Source organism: Crocodylus porosus, unplaced genomic scaffold (genome assembly GCF_001723895.1).
Source record: "Crocodylus porosus isolate Cpor-Errol unplaced genomic scaffold, CroPor_comp1, whole genome shotgun sequence".
Taxonomy (NCBI): domain Eukaryota; kingdom Metazoa; phylum Chordata; order Crocodylia; family Crocodylidae; genus Crocodylus; species Crocodylus porosus.
Window position 1 is genome coordinate 115,672,683 of NW_017728947.1, and position 13,592 is coordinate 115,686,274.

General features: G+C 45.7%; 1 protein-coding gene across 1 annotated transcript in view; it reads left to right on the forward strand.

Annotated features, from left to right (window-relative positions):
• Positions 1-6,398, forward strand: part of KLHDC1 (kelch domain containing 1) — a 44,543-nt gene extending 38,145 nt beyond the window's left edge. The window contains exons 12-13 of the mRNA XM_019550988.1: positions 3,589-3,641; positions 3,986-6,398. Of these exons, the coding sequence (XP_019406533.1) occupies positions 3,589-3,641; positions 3,986-4,160 (228 nt within the window). The 3' untranslated portion in view covers positions 4,161-6,398. The remainder of the gene's footprint in view (positions 1-3,588; positions 3,642-3,985) is intronic.
• The last annotated feature ends 7,194 nt before the right edge of the window (positions 6,399-13,592 follow it).

Genomic DNA, 13,592 nt, shown 5'->3' on the forward strand with positions numbered 1-13,592 from the left:
GCACTTGTCAGTATTGAATCCCATCTTATTCTCATCTGCCCACCCCTGTAACCTGTCCAGGTCTAGTTGCAGCCTCCTAGCATGCCCACCTCTCCCCACATCTTAGTGTCATCTGCGAATTTGAATAAGGTGCTTTTCACTCCCTTGTCCAGGTCACTGATGAAGATGTTGAACAGTGCGGGCCCGAGGACTGAGCCCTGGGGGACCCCACTGCCCACATCCCTGCAGGTCGAAAATGACCCGTCTACTGCCACCCTCTGGGTGCGGCCCTCCAGCCAGTTGGCAACACATCTGACTCTGTAGGCATTGACACCACAATCTCCTAATTTTTTAACGAAAATGGGGTAAGAGACAGTGTCAAAGGCCTTCCTAAAGTCTCGAAAGACTATGTCCACCGTGACACCTGCGTCCAAGGATTTTGTGACCTGGTCGTAGAAGGCCACCAGGTTGGTCTGATAGGACCTGCCTCTAATGAACCCATCATGTTGGTTGCCCCTAAGCATATACTCCCCCGCTTGCCCCTTGCAGATGTGCACCTGGATAATTTTCTCAAAGAGCTTCCCTAGAACTGAGGTAAGACTAACAGGCCTATAATTTTCTGGGTCTTCCTTCCTCCCTTTTTTGAAAATGGGAACCACATTGGCCTTTTTCCAGTCCTCTGGCACCACGCCAGAGCTCCATGAGTGCTTGTAAAGCTGTGCCAGGTGTCATGCAATGACCTCTGCTAATTCCCTCAGCACTCTGGGGTGGAGATTGTCAGGACCTGCTGATTTGAACATATCTAGTCCCACAAGAAGTTCCCTGACTAGGTCCTCACCAACCCAGGGCCTGGCTGCGCCTCCCCTGGGACCATCGGGGATCCCAGTGGGGAGGATGACGTGGTCCCTGCTCAGAAAAATGGAGGCAGAGAAATTGTTAAAAAAGGTTAGCTTTGTCATCTGGTGAAACCACCAAATTTCCAAGCTTGTCCTGCAGAGGCCCCACATTACCCGGAACCTTCTTTTTATCTCCTATGTTTTTGAAAAAGGATTTCTTGTTATCCTTGATCCGGGTCGCTAGTCCCAGTTCCATCTCCACTTTGGCCTTCCTAACAGCCCACCTACAATCCCGAGCAATGGTGGTATAGTCTTCCCTGGTGATGGCCCCTCCCTTCCGTTGGGTGTACGCCGCCTTCTAAGCTTTAATGCTTTTGGTGAGCCATGGGGGCTTTTGAGCACTCTTGCCCACTTTGATCCGTGTTGGGATTGCCACCCTTTGGGCTTGGAGGATCGTCTCCTTCAGGAACGACCCCTCTTCTTGGACTCCCAACTCCCCATCCCTCTGGGACCTCAGTGCCTCCCTGACTAGCCTCCTTAGCTCAATGAAATCCGCTCTCCTGAAGTCCAGAGCTGCTGTCTTGCTGCAGGCCTTTGCCACCTTGCGCTGGATGGTGAAGTCCAATAGGCGAGGATCAGTATTGCTCAGGTGATTGAGCACCTGCAGCCCCCTCACCAGGTTGTCGCCTATGGCCAGGACCAGGTTTAACAAGGCATTTCCTCTGGTGGGACTGTGCACCTCCTGGCTTAGATGGAGGTCCTGTAACACGGCTAGGAACCTACGTGAGTGGTCAGGCCTGGCTGAGTGCTCTTCCCAGCAGATGTCCAGATAATTTAGGTCACCCATGATGACCATGTCCCTTGACTTAACTGCCTTCTGAAGCTGACCTGAGAATTCCCAGTCCAGCTCTTCTCCCTGGTTGGGTGGTCTGTAGTAGACCACCACCGTTAAGTCCCTTTCCCCCTGACTCCCTTGTATTCCGACCCAGAGCACAGTCTACCCTTCCTCTGACCCCGTGCTGATCATTGAAGATGTGAATTGTTCTTTGACATAGAGCACCACACCCCCCTCTTTCTTCCCTGTCCTATCCCTGCTGTACAGCCTATAGCCCTTGTTTATTCACCATCCAGTCATGCGTTGGATCCCACTGCGTTTTGGTGAACCCCACTATGTCTGGGTTTGTGTTAGCTAGCAAGAGGGCAAATTCCTTCTGCTTGTTCCCCATGCTACGAGCATTAGTGTATAGGCATTTAAGGCCTCCTGAAGGTGTATGCACTCCCCCTAATCCCAGGACTATCTGGGTCTCTTACCTGGGTATTTCTTGTGCTTGTTATCAGTTTTGGCTGGGCTGTTCTTGTGGGCAACACTTGGTTTGGTGGTCCGAGGCTCCCTCTGACCTCATCCTCCCCTTCCCCAGCAAGCCTAGTTTACGTGGTGCGCCGTGAAGAGATTCGCTGAGCCAGCTCATTGTGTGCTAGCTTGGAAACCAAACCAGTGTAGCTATGTAAGTGGAGTACTGTGTGGGCTAATTAGCTCCATAGAGACGGAGGACTTCTTATTCCCAGAGCAGCACCATGCTAATACAGCTGTACTGCATCCAGTTCTGGAGCTGGCATGTGTAGATCTAGCTCAGTTATTCCTGGACTATGCTGTCATGTGCCATATAATCATACTCGTGAATGCTACGCACATGTATAAGTGTTTGCTGTGGTTGACCTAAATGTAGACATGACAAGTAAGTATAGCAATAAGAGGTAAAGTGGAAAGAGAGCTGGGGTATTAATAATAGTATTATTGGTTATGTAAGTTAATGTTTCCAATCTGATGGTTCTGAATTGTTTAAACTCTTTCCAGTTTGGGTCTCTACCATTTTAAAGATTTCTGATCAAACAAAACACCCATTATTTTTATGTCATGTAATGCAATTGCTTGGCTTTCCCTTTTTATATTGACTTCTCCCAAGCATTTTTCTATTTACCACTACTACTTTCTTTAAAAATATTTTTACTGTATCCTCACAACTCCTTAGCTTTTTTTAGCCTAGTGTTGTAAGTGACTAGCTATCGGGGCTTTACTGCCATCCAGGTACCGGTGGTGTGTCCCTAAACGTCCAAGACTGCATACTCCAATGCTTGGTGAAAGATACAGGTACAGGACTGAAGATGCACTGGAAGACACAATGCTGTAGAAATGTGGCCTTATATATCTTGTTGGGTTATGTGTCCCCAAAGTCCTTCCTCTGGGGAGATGGTTAACATTTTTGTAAACTAAGTGTTAATCTAAATATTAGATTTTGGTTAGGTGTTAATCTAGGTGTTAATCTAAAAACAGACTTCAGTCATGCTTTTAAGTGTACATTTTTCATAGCTTCATTCATAGATCTATAGATGTTAGGGTCAGAAGGACCTCAACAGATCATCAAGTCCGACCCGCTGCCTGGGCAGGAAAGAGCGCTGGGGTCAGATGAGCCCAGTCAGATGTGTATCCAGCCTTCTCTTAAAGACCCCAATGTAGGGGAGAGCACCACCTCCCTTGGAAGCCCATTCCAAATTTTGGCCACCCTTACTGTGAAGAAATTTTTCCTGATATCTAGCCTAAATCTGCTCTCTCAGGTTGTGATTTTATATTTATCCATCAAAGCAAATAATGGTGATTCTATTTAGGGTTGTGGCACATAGGCTATCTTGGCAAGGAAAGGGGGATGAGAGATTTAAGTCTATTTTGGTCATTTCCTAATTGTTTTTCTTTTTTTGTTGGTATTTTTTTCATTAGGGACACTGCAGTGACTTACTGATCTTTCAGACAGAACCATACTCACTTCTTAGGTAAGTTGAGATTATTGGTAAATTGAGATTATATAGAGGTACAATGAATCTAGGGCCAGCAGATGTTGTACTGCCTTTAATATCTGAAGAGGGTTTGATTTTATTTATTTATTTTTTAACATAAAGCACTTAGAATCATTTATTCATGGAGAGGCTGGTAAAATATAAAACCATTGTTTTAGTTAATATTGTAATTGTACTATGTATAATATTGCAAAACAGTATCAAAGGTTTAATTGTTTTGCAGAATGGTGATTTTATTTATATATGAGTTGATTTTAAAGCTATTTCATTGTTATATCCTTAATTTATAAGACTTTTGTAAATCCTGACTTCTTTTGTAGGTTGTGCCTTGACTGCATTGGTAAAAATGCCACTTTTTTAAAGAATCAAATATCCTGGTTGCCACCCAGACTTTTACAGCAAGTATTGAAAAAGATAACCTTTTGGGCTGCAGTTAAACATCGTCAGGAGAAAAGAGCTGAAACTGAAAGACAAGATCAAATAAGTGTCACCTGAGCAATAGCAATAAAATTATTGAACACTACATGTAATTATAGTGTACAGCAAAGTTTGTTAGTCGCTACTGTATTTACTAATGCTACAAATCAGCTGTTTGTTTAGCTGAGCTTTGAACAAGTTTGAACAAGTAAATCCTTTTTGTTTCCTGAAGTATAAGAAAGAGTTGTATATATGATAATAATTCTACCCCCTTCAGATTTTTTAGGTTAATTTTTGCTATTGTGGTTTAATGAGCCAGTTCTTAATACTTATTCTTTCTGAATGAAAGTCACATAGCATATAGAACCTTTTCAGAGGGATAAAATGTCTTAGATTTAAAATCTTATTTTCAAATTTGGCACATCAGCACCTGCTGAAATTAGTTTGGCACAATATTTTGATAAGCTGTACTTTTGCAATTATTAAAAAACAATTTATATTATTATGTTCATAATTCCAAATGCTATTATTTGATGTGACAGCACACGTGAAAGCCTAATTATTGATACTTGGAGCTAACAATCCAACTCAAAAGCAGAGAAATCAACAGGCTGTATAACTGTGGACACTAAATGAGCTCCAATATTTGTATATGGAAATACAAATACAGTTCATCTATGTTTCACTAATTCTGTAATCAGTGAAACTTTTTCAAAATAGATTATATATATTGTATTTTGGATATGTAAATTTTATATTTTAGGTTGAAATATTTTATGTTTATTTATTGTTAAAAGTATATATATTATTTACTATTTTCCCATCTGTTTCAAGCGTTCAGTTAACAGGGATGCTGTCATTAATGTTTTATGTATGCAACATATTTGAATGTAGACCAGTTTTGTTTAGTTTTTACCATTTTTACAGTTTGACTAGAACCTATGTAGGAAAGGAAGTTTTATAGTAAATATATATCTTAAGGGAAATACTTGGTGACCAGATATCACAGTTAAGCCATACTTTCATACTTCCTTCAACTAAGAAGCCATTTGATTTTTTTTTCTTAAAAAAAATCTGCTAATGGGAATGAAAATTGTGGTCTTTATGTTAAAAATAATTCCCCCTCACATGTAAACCATTCAGATTATTGAAGTGGTCCCAGGGGGTTTAGGATTTTCTCAGGTGATGACCACAATATCAACACTCTGCACTTGTTAACGTGTTATTGCATATACAGCATTTACCCCACAGAGCAAGGAAATATTTCAGATATACCCTATTGCAATGCTTATATTAATTACTAATAATTGCTATGACCCAGATCCTGCAGGAACTCTCATACATTTAACTTGACTTAGTAGAACAAAATAGTTTTAAAATGGGATGATTTAAATGCTGAAACATATGCCTGATTCTTTGAAGAATCAAAGCTTATGAGAGCACTTCAGACCCTCCTTTGAACTGCTCTGATGAAACCTGAAAACCTTCCTCTGTTTCTATCCTCAGTTTTTATGACTGGAGATCAAAAAATTTAAAAATGCTTTTGAATGTATTTCTTTCATGTGTATACGTATAGGTTTGCCAGGTAAGGGGGTAAGGATAGTTATTTGGAATTAATAGAAATTTGTAGGAGGCAGCTTTTGGAATGAGTATCTCCATCAGTGCCACTGAGGACAATTTCCCCTCAGATGTAGTAATACTCAGCTGTGGTGTTCTGCTTCACTGCATATGCAAAACTCCCAGAGATATCAGCAAAAATATTTGCATGCTTAGAAGATCCTACTTTTCTGTTATACAGATGTGAGAAGAGACTTTTGCCTACAATCGAGGAGACGAATCAGAATATCCTGGGGGCATCTTCAGTTCTTAATCCTTTTGCTTTATTTCTTCTATTGCACCTGTGCCACTGTCAACGGTTACAATTGGGGGAGGAGTGTGAAGACAAAACTAGGACATGCAAGAGCACATCCAGTGCACTAGTAGGACAGTTGCTGATGGACATTTATCACAGTCAGAAGAAAGGGAGGTGTAATGTTGTATTTCAGGTTGCAGTGGAAATGCTGGGTCAATTAATACAAAGAATTTTGTTGGTGGTGCACTTGGGAAAGGCTCTTGGAGAAAGAAGCGTTAGCTTAAGGAGGAATGAAAACACGCAGAGAGCTTTCTTCAGTAGAGACTGAGTTCAGATTTTGTTCCAGACATTATAAAAAGTGCCTTTAGCACCATGTTTTTTTAAATCCGTGTTTCATAGGATTTGCAGTAGTTCCTTGTTTACTGTTAAAGTTAAAATACAATAAAATATGGGTTTTTCACAGATTGTTTGTAAGTCAATGATGATCACACGCTTGACATTTTCCACTCCAGCACAGAAGGCGTTTCTTTTAGGAGTACTTATTCTTCTTTACATGTGGTCTAAGCTGGAGCACATGTACCTTCAGCACTTCTATCCTGGGGCAGCAACATCCATGCCCTCTTTTTCCTCCTGCTGTCCAGTGAGAGCTGAAGGCAGCAAGGTGTTTCTCCCACTCCTTGCTTCTTCTCACTTGCCTTGGACTCCAGACAGAGTGCTTTTGCCAGCAGCTGAGCTTCACACCACTGGTTCTCACCTCTCCATACCTTTTCCCTTAACTTCTGTCATTTTTACCTAATTGGCATTTTCACACTGTCTACTGAGAAAAACCGCCTTTGGCCCTGGCTGTGTGACTTGCCAAATGGGAAAGGCTTCATTTCCCCCTCAAATTAAAGCCAAGCTTTAAATTCTCTGTATCCAGATGAGACTGAAGTTGGTTCCTTATTCCTGGTTCCTTTTTCAAAGCTCATTTTTACACATTAGCAATAAATTGGGCAAGATAAAGAGCCAGAATTTAATGAGAAAAAGTATTTTTAATAATAAAAATGTAAAATAATATCATGGATAGCCCTGAATAAAGAGCTGAGAGCAGGGTGGTATTTGGGTCTCCCACATGTCCTCAACAATTCCTTTCAAATCAGCTCCTGTCCTCCGAAGGATTCTCTGCCCACAAAGAATCAATTTCCTCTGGGCATAGATCTACAGCCCAATCCCACCCAGCGGGTCAACAGTAAATAATTAATAATAATCACACTCGACAATGAGGAAGGGTGAACAACAGCAACTATCGTACCAAAACCAAGGAACCAGAAACAACCACAAACAAGGTCCAGTGGAAACAATCAATAGCCAATAACTGAGAGGAACACGCACACTGGTATGGCGGTCCCTCGGGTCGGCGTCCCCAGACAGCCAGGCCAACGGCGCTCTCTCACGGTCAATCGCAATGAGGTATCGACCACCCCAGTCCTCACTCACGCTCCATCACAAACCGATCGCTTGCCCTGCTGCGGGGACACAGCCAAGTTCAAGGACCTTCGCAGTCCTGACCCTTTTATACCCGTAGTGACAGACAGCTGTCACTCACTCTTACAACCAATCAAAATGTTGTGCACACGCTTCATTCACCTTTGCACTCCTCACTTTCATTCTGCACATGGCACCTAATTCAGCAGGCAGCTTACCTCAGGGAAGGTTCCCGCCCAGAATAGATGATGTACCGACATACCCGGCACATGCCCTGGCAGTTAAAGGAGGTCAGGGATGCCAGTGTGGTAGAACGTCAACCGGCATGTGCTTCCGAGGGGGTCTGTCTCCAACAGCCCGGACCACGTCCACCGCTGGGGGACACCTGAATAAGTCTGAGCTAGGGCTGCCTGGCCCCGCGCTCTTCTCATGTTCCAGCCTGCCGAATGACAGCCCCCCAAGATCTGTGTGCAGTGTACGTTGCTCCAAGCAATGAGCTGAGTTTGGGCTGGGACTGTGGGAAAACCTGCTTCGGGTCACCTGGTTTTCTCTGTTTAAAAATTGCGTATTCCCTGATTTAAAAAAAAATTTTCTGATTGAAACCCCCAAAATCCACGATTAAAATGGAATGCCACTATATATACGGGTAGCAGTTGAACACAATGGTTTATTGATATGCTTACAATTTCAGAGCAATTTGTAAGCCTACCAGTGCCTCAATCACGATAGTAAAAGAAATTCTAAACACTTACAAATTTTGGTATTTGATTTGGGGTTTGGGAAAATCAGAGCTCCCCCTGCCCCCTCTGCAAACCAGGATGCAAGTCCAGGCCCCTGACTCCCTACCCACAGCCCCCTCCAGCCCTGCCAGAGGGGGCTCCCAGCTGCCAAGGCTACGGGGCCAGGGCCACGGGTCCACACCCCCCTGCAACAGCACCTGAACCCCCAAGAGCAGAACAGAGCATAGAGCCCGGCTCCCCCTCCCCTGTGGGCAGCATGGCCCGAGTGGAGCCCGTGGTGGGGACTTGAGCTCCCCGCCTTGATGCCATCTGCCCGGGGTGCCTGCAGCCCAGCGAGCAGGATCCAGTGTGGCAGGGCAGAGTGGGGCTCAGTGGGGAAGCTCCTCATTGCTGCAAGCCCTGCACCACCGTGGCAAAACAGCCCCCCTGCCTGCCCGGCAGCAGTGAGCAGTGAGGGGCACAACTCCACCACCATCCCCTTTGCTGCAGGGTGGGCGGCACAGGGCTTGCAGCAGCAAGGAGCTTCCCCACCTGGCTCCTCTGTGCCCTGCCACACTGGGTCCCCCCGCTGGGTTGCAGAGGTCCCAGGGAGGAGGGCAGCAGGGGGAGGAGCTCAAGCCTGCAGCAGGCAGCCCACATCCACCCCAGCCCTGCACACAGATCTGGGGGGGCACATGCCCCCACATCCACCCCTCCTGCTCCCCACAGCCACTTGCAGGGTGGAAGTCCGCCAACCTGCAGAGAGCTCTGCAAATGTGGAAAACCTGCATGTTTTTGTCTGTTAAAATGAAAAATCCACATTTTTCCCCATTAAAAGGGAAAATGCATGTTTTTTACATTTTTTTCCACAGGAAAAGGAAAACCGGGATCCCTGATCACCACAAAATACACGCTTCTGCTATCTGGAGACCCTCCCTAGAAAGACTGGGCAGAGTCCAGCCCAACCTGAAGCTTAGTTTTTGAGTGCCAGCCTGACAACTGAGAGCCTCTCAGGCCTGTGTAACAAATACATTGCCCCAAATAAAGAGCTGGGTTTTGATGGGAGCATCAGGCAAAATCTTTTGGGGTCACCCCAAAACTCACATCATCACCTCTGGCAGACTCTTGTGAAACAGCCTGGGCACAGCGTTTCCTGACCCAAACTTTGGTTTTCACGTGCCAGCCTGCCAACAGCCAGCCACCAGACCTGTGCGCCATTTACATTGCTATGAATGAGGAGCTGCTTTTATGCTGGAATTACAGGGCAAAACCTGCTTTGGATTACCCCAAAACACGTGTCACTACCACTGAGGGGCTCTCCTGAAGAAGCCTGGGCAGGTCCCCGCTTGACCTGAAGCTCGGTTTTTGGGTGCCAGCCTGCCAGTTGACACCCACCCTGCAAGGCCTGTACCCTGCTGTTCTGCCAGGCACTGCACAGCAGTAAGAACAGCTGCATACACATCGAATCATAGAAATGAGGGGCTGGAAGGGACCTTGAAAGATCGAGTCCAATCCCTCTGCTCTGGGCAGGAATACTTCTGAGATCACTTGATCCCAGCAAGGTGTCTGTCCAGTCTGCTCTTGAAGACTTCCAAGGTTGGGGACTGCACCCTCTTCTTGAGAAGTCTAGTCCAGATTCGGGTCACCCTTACTGTAAAAATGTTTTTCCTTACGTCCAACTTGAAGCCATCCTCTGACATTTTATGGCCATTACTGCTTGTCCTCTCCCAGGGCGCCCTAGTGAACAGTTTTTCTCCCAGCTCCCAATATTCACCCTGTACATTCTTATAGACGACCACCAAGTTCCCCCCCAGTCTTCATCCCTTAGTCTGTCCGAAGAGGTTTGTTCTCCAGGCCCTTAATCATTCTCATGGCCCTTCTCTGAACCTTTCAAGATTCTCCACATTTTGTTTGAAGCGCAGCACCCAGAACTGGACACGGTCCTCCAGCTTGGCTCTCACTAGCGCTGAGTAGAGAGGAAGTATCACTTCCTTAGCCCGGCTCACGACACGTTGGCTAATGCATCCCGGTGTGCTATTAGCTTTGTTGATGACAGCATTGCACTGGCAGCTCATGTTCATCCTGTGATCAACCATCCCATCGAAGTCTCCGAGATGCTGGCCAGGACATTTCCTCCTAAGGTATATTCACGTCCCTGGTTACTTACTTCTCCCCAGATGAAGCACTTTGCATTTATCCTTATTGAAAATATGGGAATGTTACATCAACTTGTCAAATTTCCCTCAAGCCCCCAGCCAGAAGCTTGGTAAAGTAAATTTGCACAGGGTGTTCTCATGTGAACAGATGTGCCCATTCACAACTCAGCAAAAACAGGTTTATTACAAAAGGAGAGGGGAGCAAGGGCACACCTGAAGCAAAATCTTAACTATTAACTTTTAGCTGTAGCTCAGAATTAATCACAGTTGTAGTCAGTGGCAAACCAACCCAGGGAGCTACCATCTAGTTCTGTCACTGGGGAAGGGAGTCTCATGTAGGGCTGCCATCCAGGGGTAAGTCCTGGGTAGGGAGGCCCACCCCAGAGGCCCAGTGCTCCCCACTGCCAGGGGTTGCTTCCTTTCTCCTGGGGCTCTGTCTCCTATGCCAGCCCAAGGGACGGGCTGGATAGGGAGGTCTGCACAGGAGTTACTGTCTCACTGATGCTGTAGAGCGGTACTATGGAGCACCACTGTGGATCTGCCTCCAGGGATTTCCTCTGCTCCACTGGGGGTCTTTGCCACTCTGCTGGGGATCGCCATCACCCCTCCACAAGGCGGGGGTCTCCATTGCTCTTCTGGGGGTCTACACCACTTCTTCATGCTGCCGGGGGTATCCATCACTCCTCCGTCTTGCCAGGGGTTTCTGCTGGTCCTCTTCAGGCTGCCCTGGAACTCCAGGTCTTTTAGGTCCTGCCCTATACCAGTGGTTTGGCTCTGGGGCTTTTTCAGCTGTTTTTACTGTAGTGTATCACCTCCATCCAGTACAGAGCACTGTGCTCAGAAGCACCTCCAATCTGAGGAGTCGACTGAATACATCCAGGGAGTGATTGCTGCTTGGACTCTCTCCCCTTTACCCACACCTGTGATTTGCACCAAAACCGAGGGCCAACTCACTGTAGACTATTGCAGGGGTTACAACGGGGCTGACCTTTTGGTTACCTTGGTGTAATTTGGCATCAATAACAGATTTCACAGATTTGGAAGGGAGGGCTGGGAGGCTGCTTCTCCCCTTACACTCTCTCATGTGCCTCTTACAAGCACTGAAGCTTGCCAACCTCATCACCAGAAGCAAACTCCCTATGACCCAAACCACATCTAATGGTTCCAGGCTATGCTGGGACAAGACATTCAAAACCTGCCAACACATCTCCACCACTCCCATAATAGCTACACCCCACAACAGAACCATCACCATTCCTGAATCTTACACCTGCACCTCCAGAAGTGTAACGTATCTCATCCAGTGCACCAAATGCCCTGCAGGAAAATATGTAGGCGAAACCAAACAACAACTGTGCACCAGAATGAATGCACACTTAAAATTTATCAAAGACAAGAATCCCCAACTACCTGTGGGTGCACACTTCTCACAAGACAATCACTCTCTCTCCGATCTCTCAGTTCTCAAGGGAATTTACAAAACACCTTTTGCAGACGAGCCTATGAACTTCACTTCATAAATCTACTTGGATACAAAAAAATCATGGACCTGAATATAGACATTAGATTTATGACCCATTACAACCTGCCTGACACCTGATTCACCAGGTACCTGCCTGACCTTACCTTTTTGTCTCTCACCCAGTGGCTCCTCAATTTACATCTTCACTGACTGCCTGTCTTGCCTGCATACCAGGCTCTGGCTTCTTTACTACTCATTGTGTAGTAGGAAGCCCCTTTTCCTGCCTGCCCCCGCCCCAGCGTAACAAGGAGGCTCCCCTTCCATCAATAATTCCCCTCTTTGGATATGTCTTTTCTCTTGTATCTTTTTTTCCTTCCTCCTTTCTTCTTCTCCCTCTCTCACTACAAGATATAGAATTATTTGGGTATTTTTCTTTCTGGTATAAGGAATTGTGTTTTATGAAATGACATAGGTGTTCTACATTTTGTAGGTGTGCATTTATATCCACCTCTTATTGTATTTTGATATTTTTATCTATTTGTGTGCCCTGGCATTTATATTTGATACTCTTGTATTTTTATACTCTTTACCCTGCAACAATGCTGGCAAGGGCAGGAATCTAACTGCCGCCTCTCTGTATCAGGCCAACCCCTGAAAGAGTGAGTGGATCAGTAATTGAATGTGTAGCTAGCTACAGTAACAAGTTAACAAGTGACAACTGACACCTACCAAATCTTAGATTAAGGAGAGAAAGAAATCAATAGGCACCAGTATGGCAGCCTGGAACTCCCTGAAACTTCATTATTAAAGGAACAAGAGCCCTGGGTTGAATTAACCGGAGCCGAAGACCAACTTTTGGGGCTGAATATCACCAGATCAACCGCTCCCAGAGCCCTATTCATGACAATGATAAATTAATCAAAATTCATCACTGGACTCCCAAAACTGCATGTACCTGCAGACGTGACCCCTGGGGTTTACAGCTGCCATCCAAGGGGGACGTCCCACAAGAGTCAACGACCCCTGGATTGGGCAAGCCTGAAAACTTGAGAGTCACCAAAATCTGCCAAGGACAGATAAAAAGCAATGAGGAGTGACTGTCAATGGCCCCCTCTTGATTTTCAACTTGACCAGCACCCGCCTGTCCAGCCAGAAGGACCAGTCAGTAACCCCCTTCTGGAAGACAACACCATGTTGGAAGAAGCCTCGACTGGCCACCGACGGCAGACTCCAACGCCTGTGGGATAGGTATACTTGACTCTGGTGCTTCACAGATCAGATATTTATAGCTAGCTACTGTGCATGTGTGTGTGTGTGTGTGTGTGTGCTTGAGGGGATTGGCCCCAAGGTTTATGATTTAATTACATCGCAATATTTCAATCTGTCTAATAAACTAGAATTTTAAGGATCTTGAGTTGGTCATCTGTAGCCAACAATTCCATCCAGGAAGAGCACACAGCAACTGCAGATGCTTCCTCAGCCTGGCGAAGCGTATTTATATCCAAAAGTTTGTTAAGAAGAAATATTCCAACTGTTTGAGTTGGTCTTATAAATGATATCAGATTTACCCAAAGAACCTTGTCTGCCTATAATAGGGGTGGGCAAAATATGGCCCAAAGGTTGGATCTGGCCCATGAGGCCATTCTATATGGCCTGCAGGGCGCCTAAACATTTTAGAAAAATAATATTGATCTGTCCTTGGTTCCTGTCAAAAATGACAGGAACCAGGGGCAGTAGGACCCAAGGGAATCCTCAGCAGGCTCCTGCAGCAGCAGGGCCCACCTGGCCCCGCCCCCCAGCCCCAGGCCCCAGCAGGGGCTTCTGGCCTGGGACCATGTGGCTGCTCTGCGCCAGAAC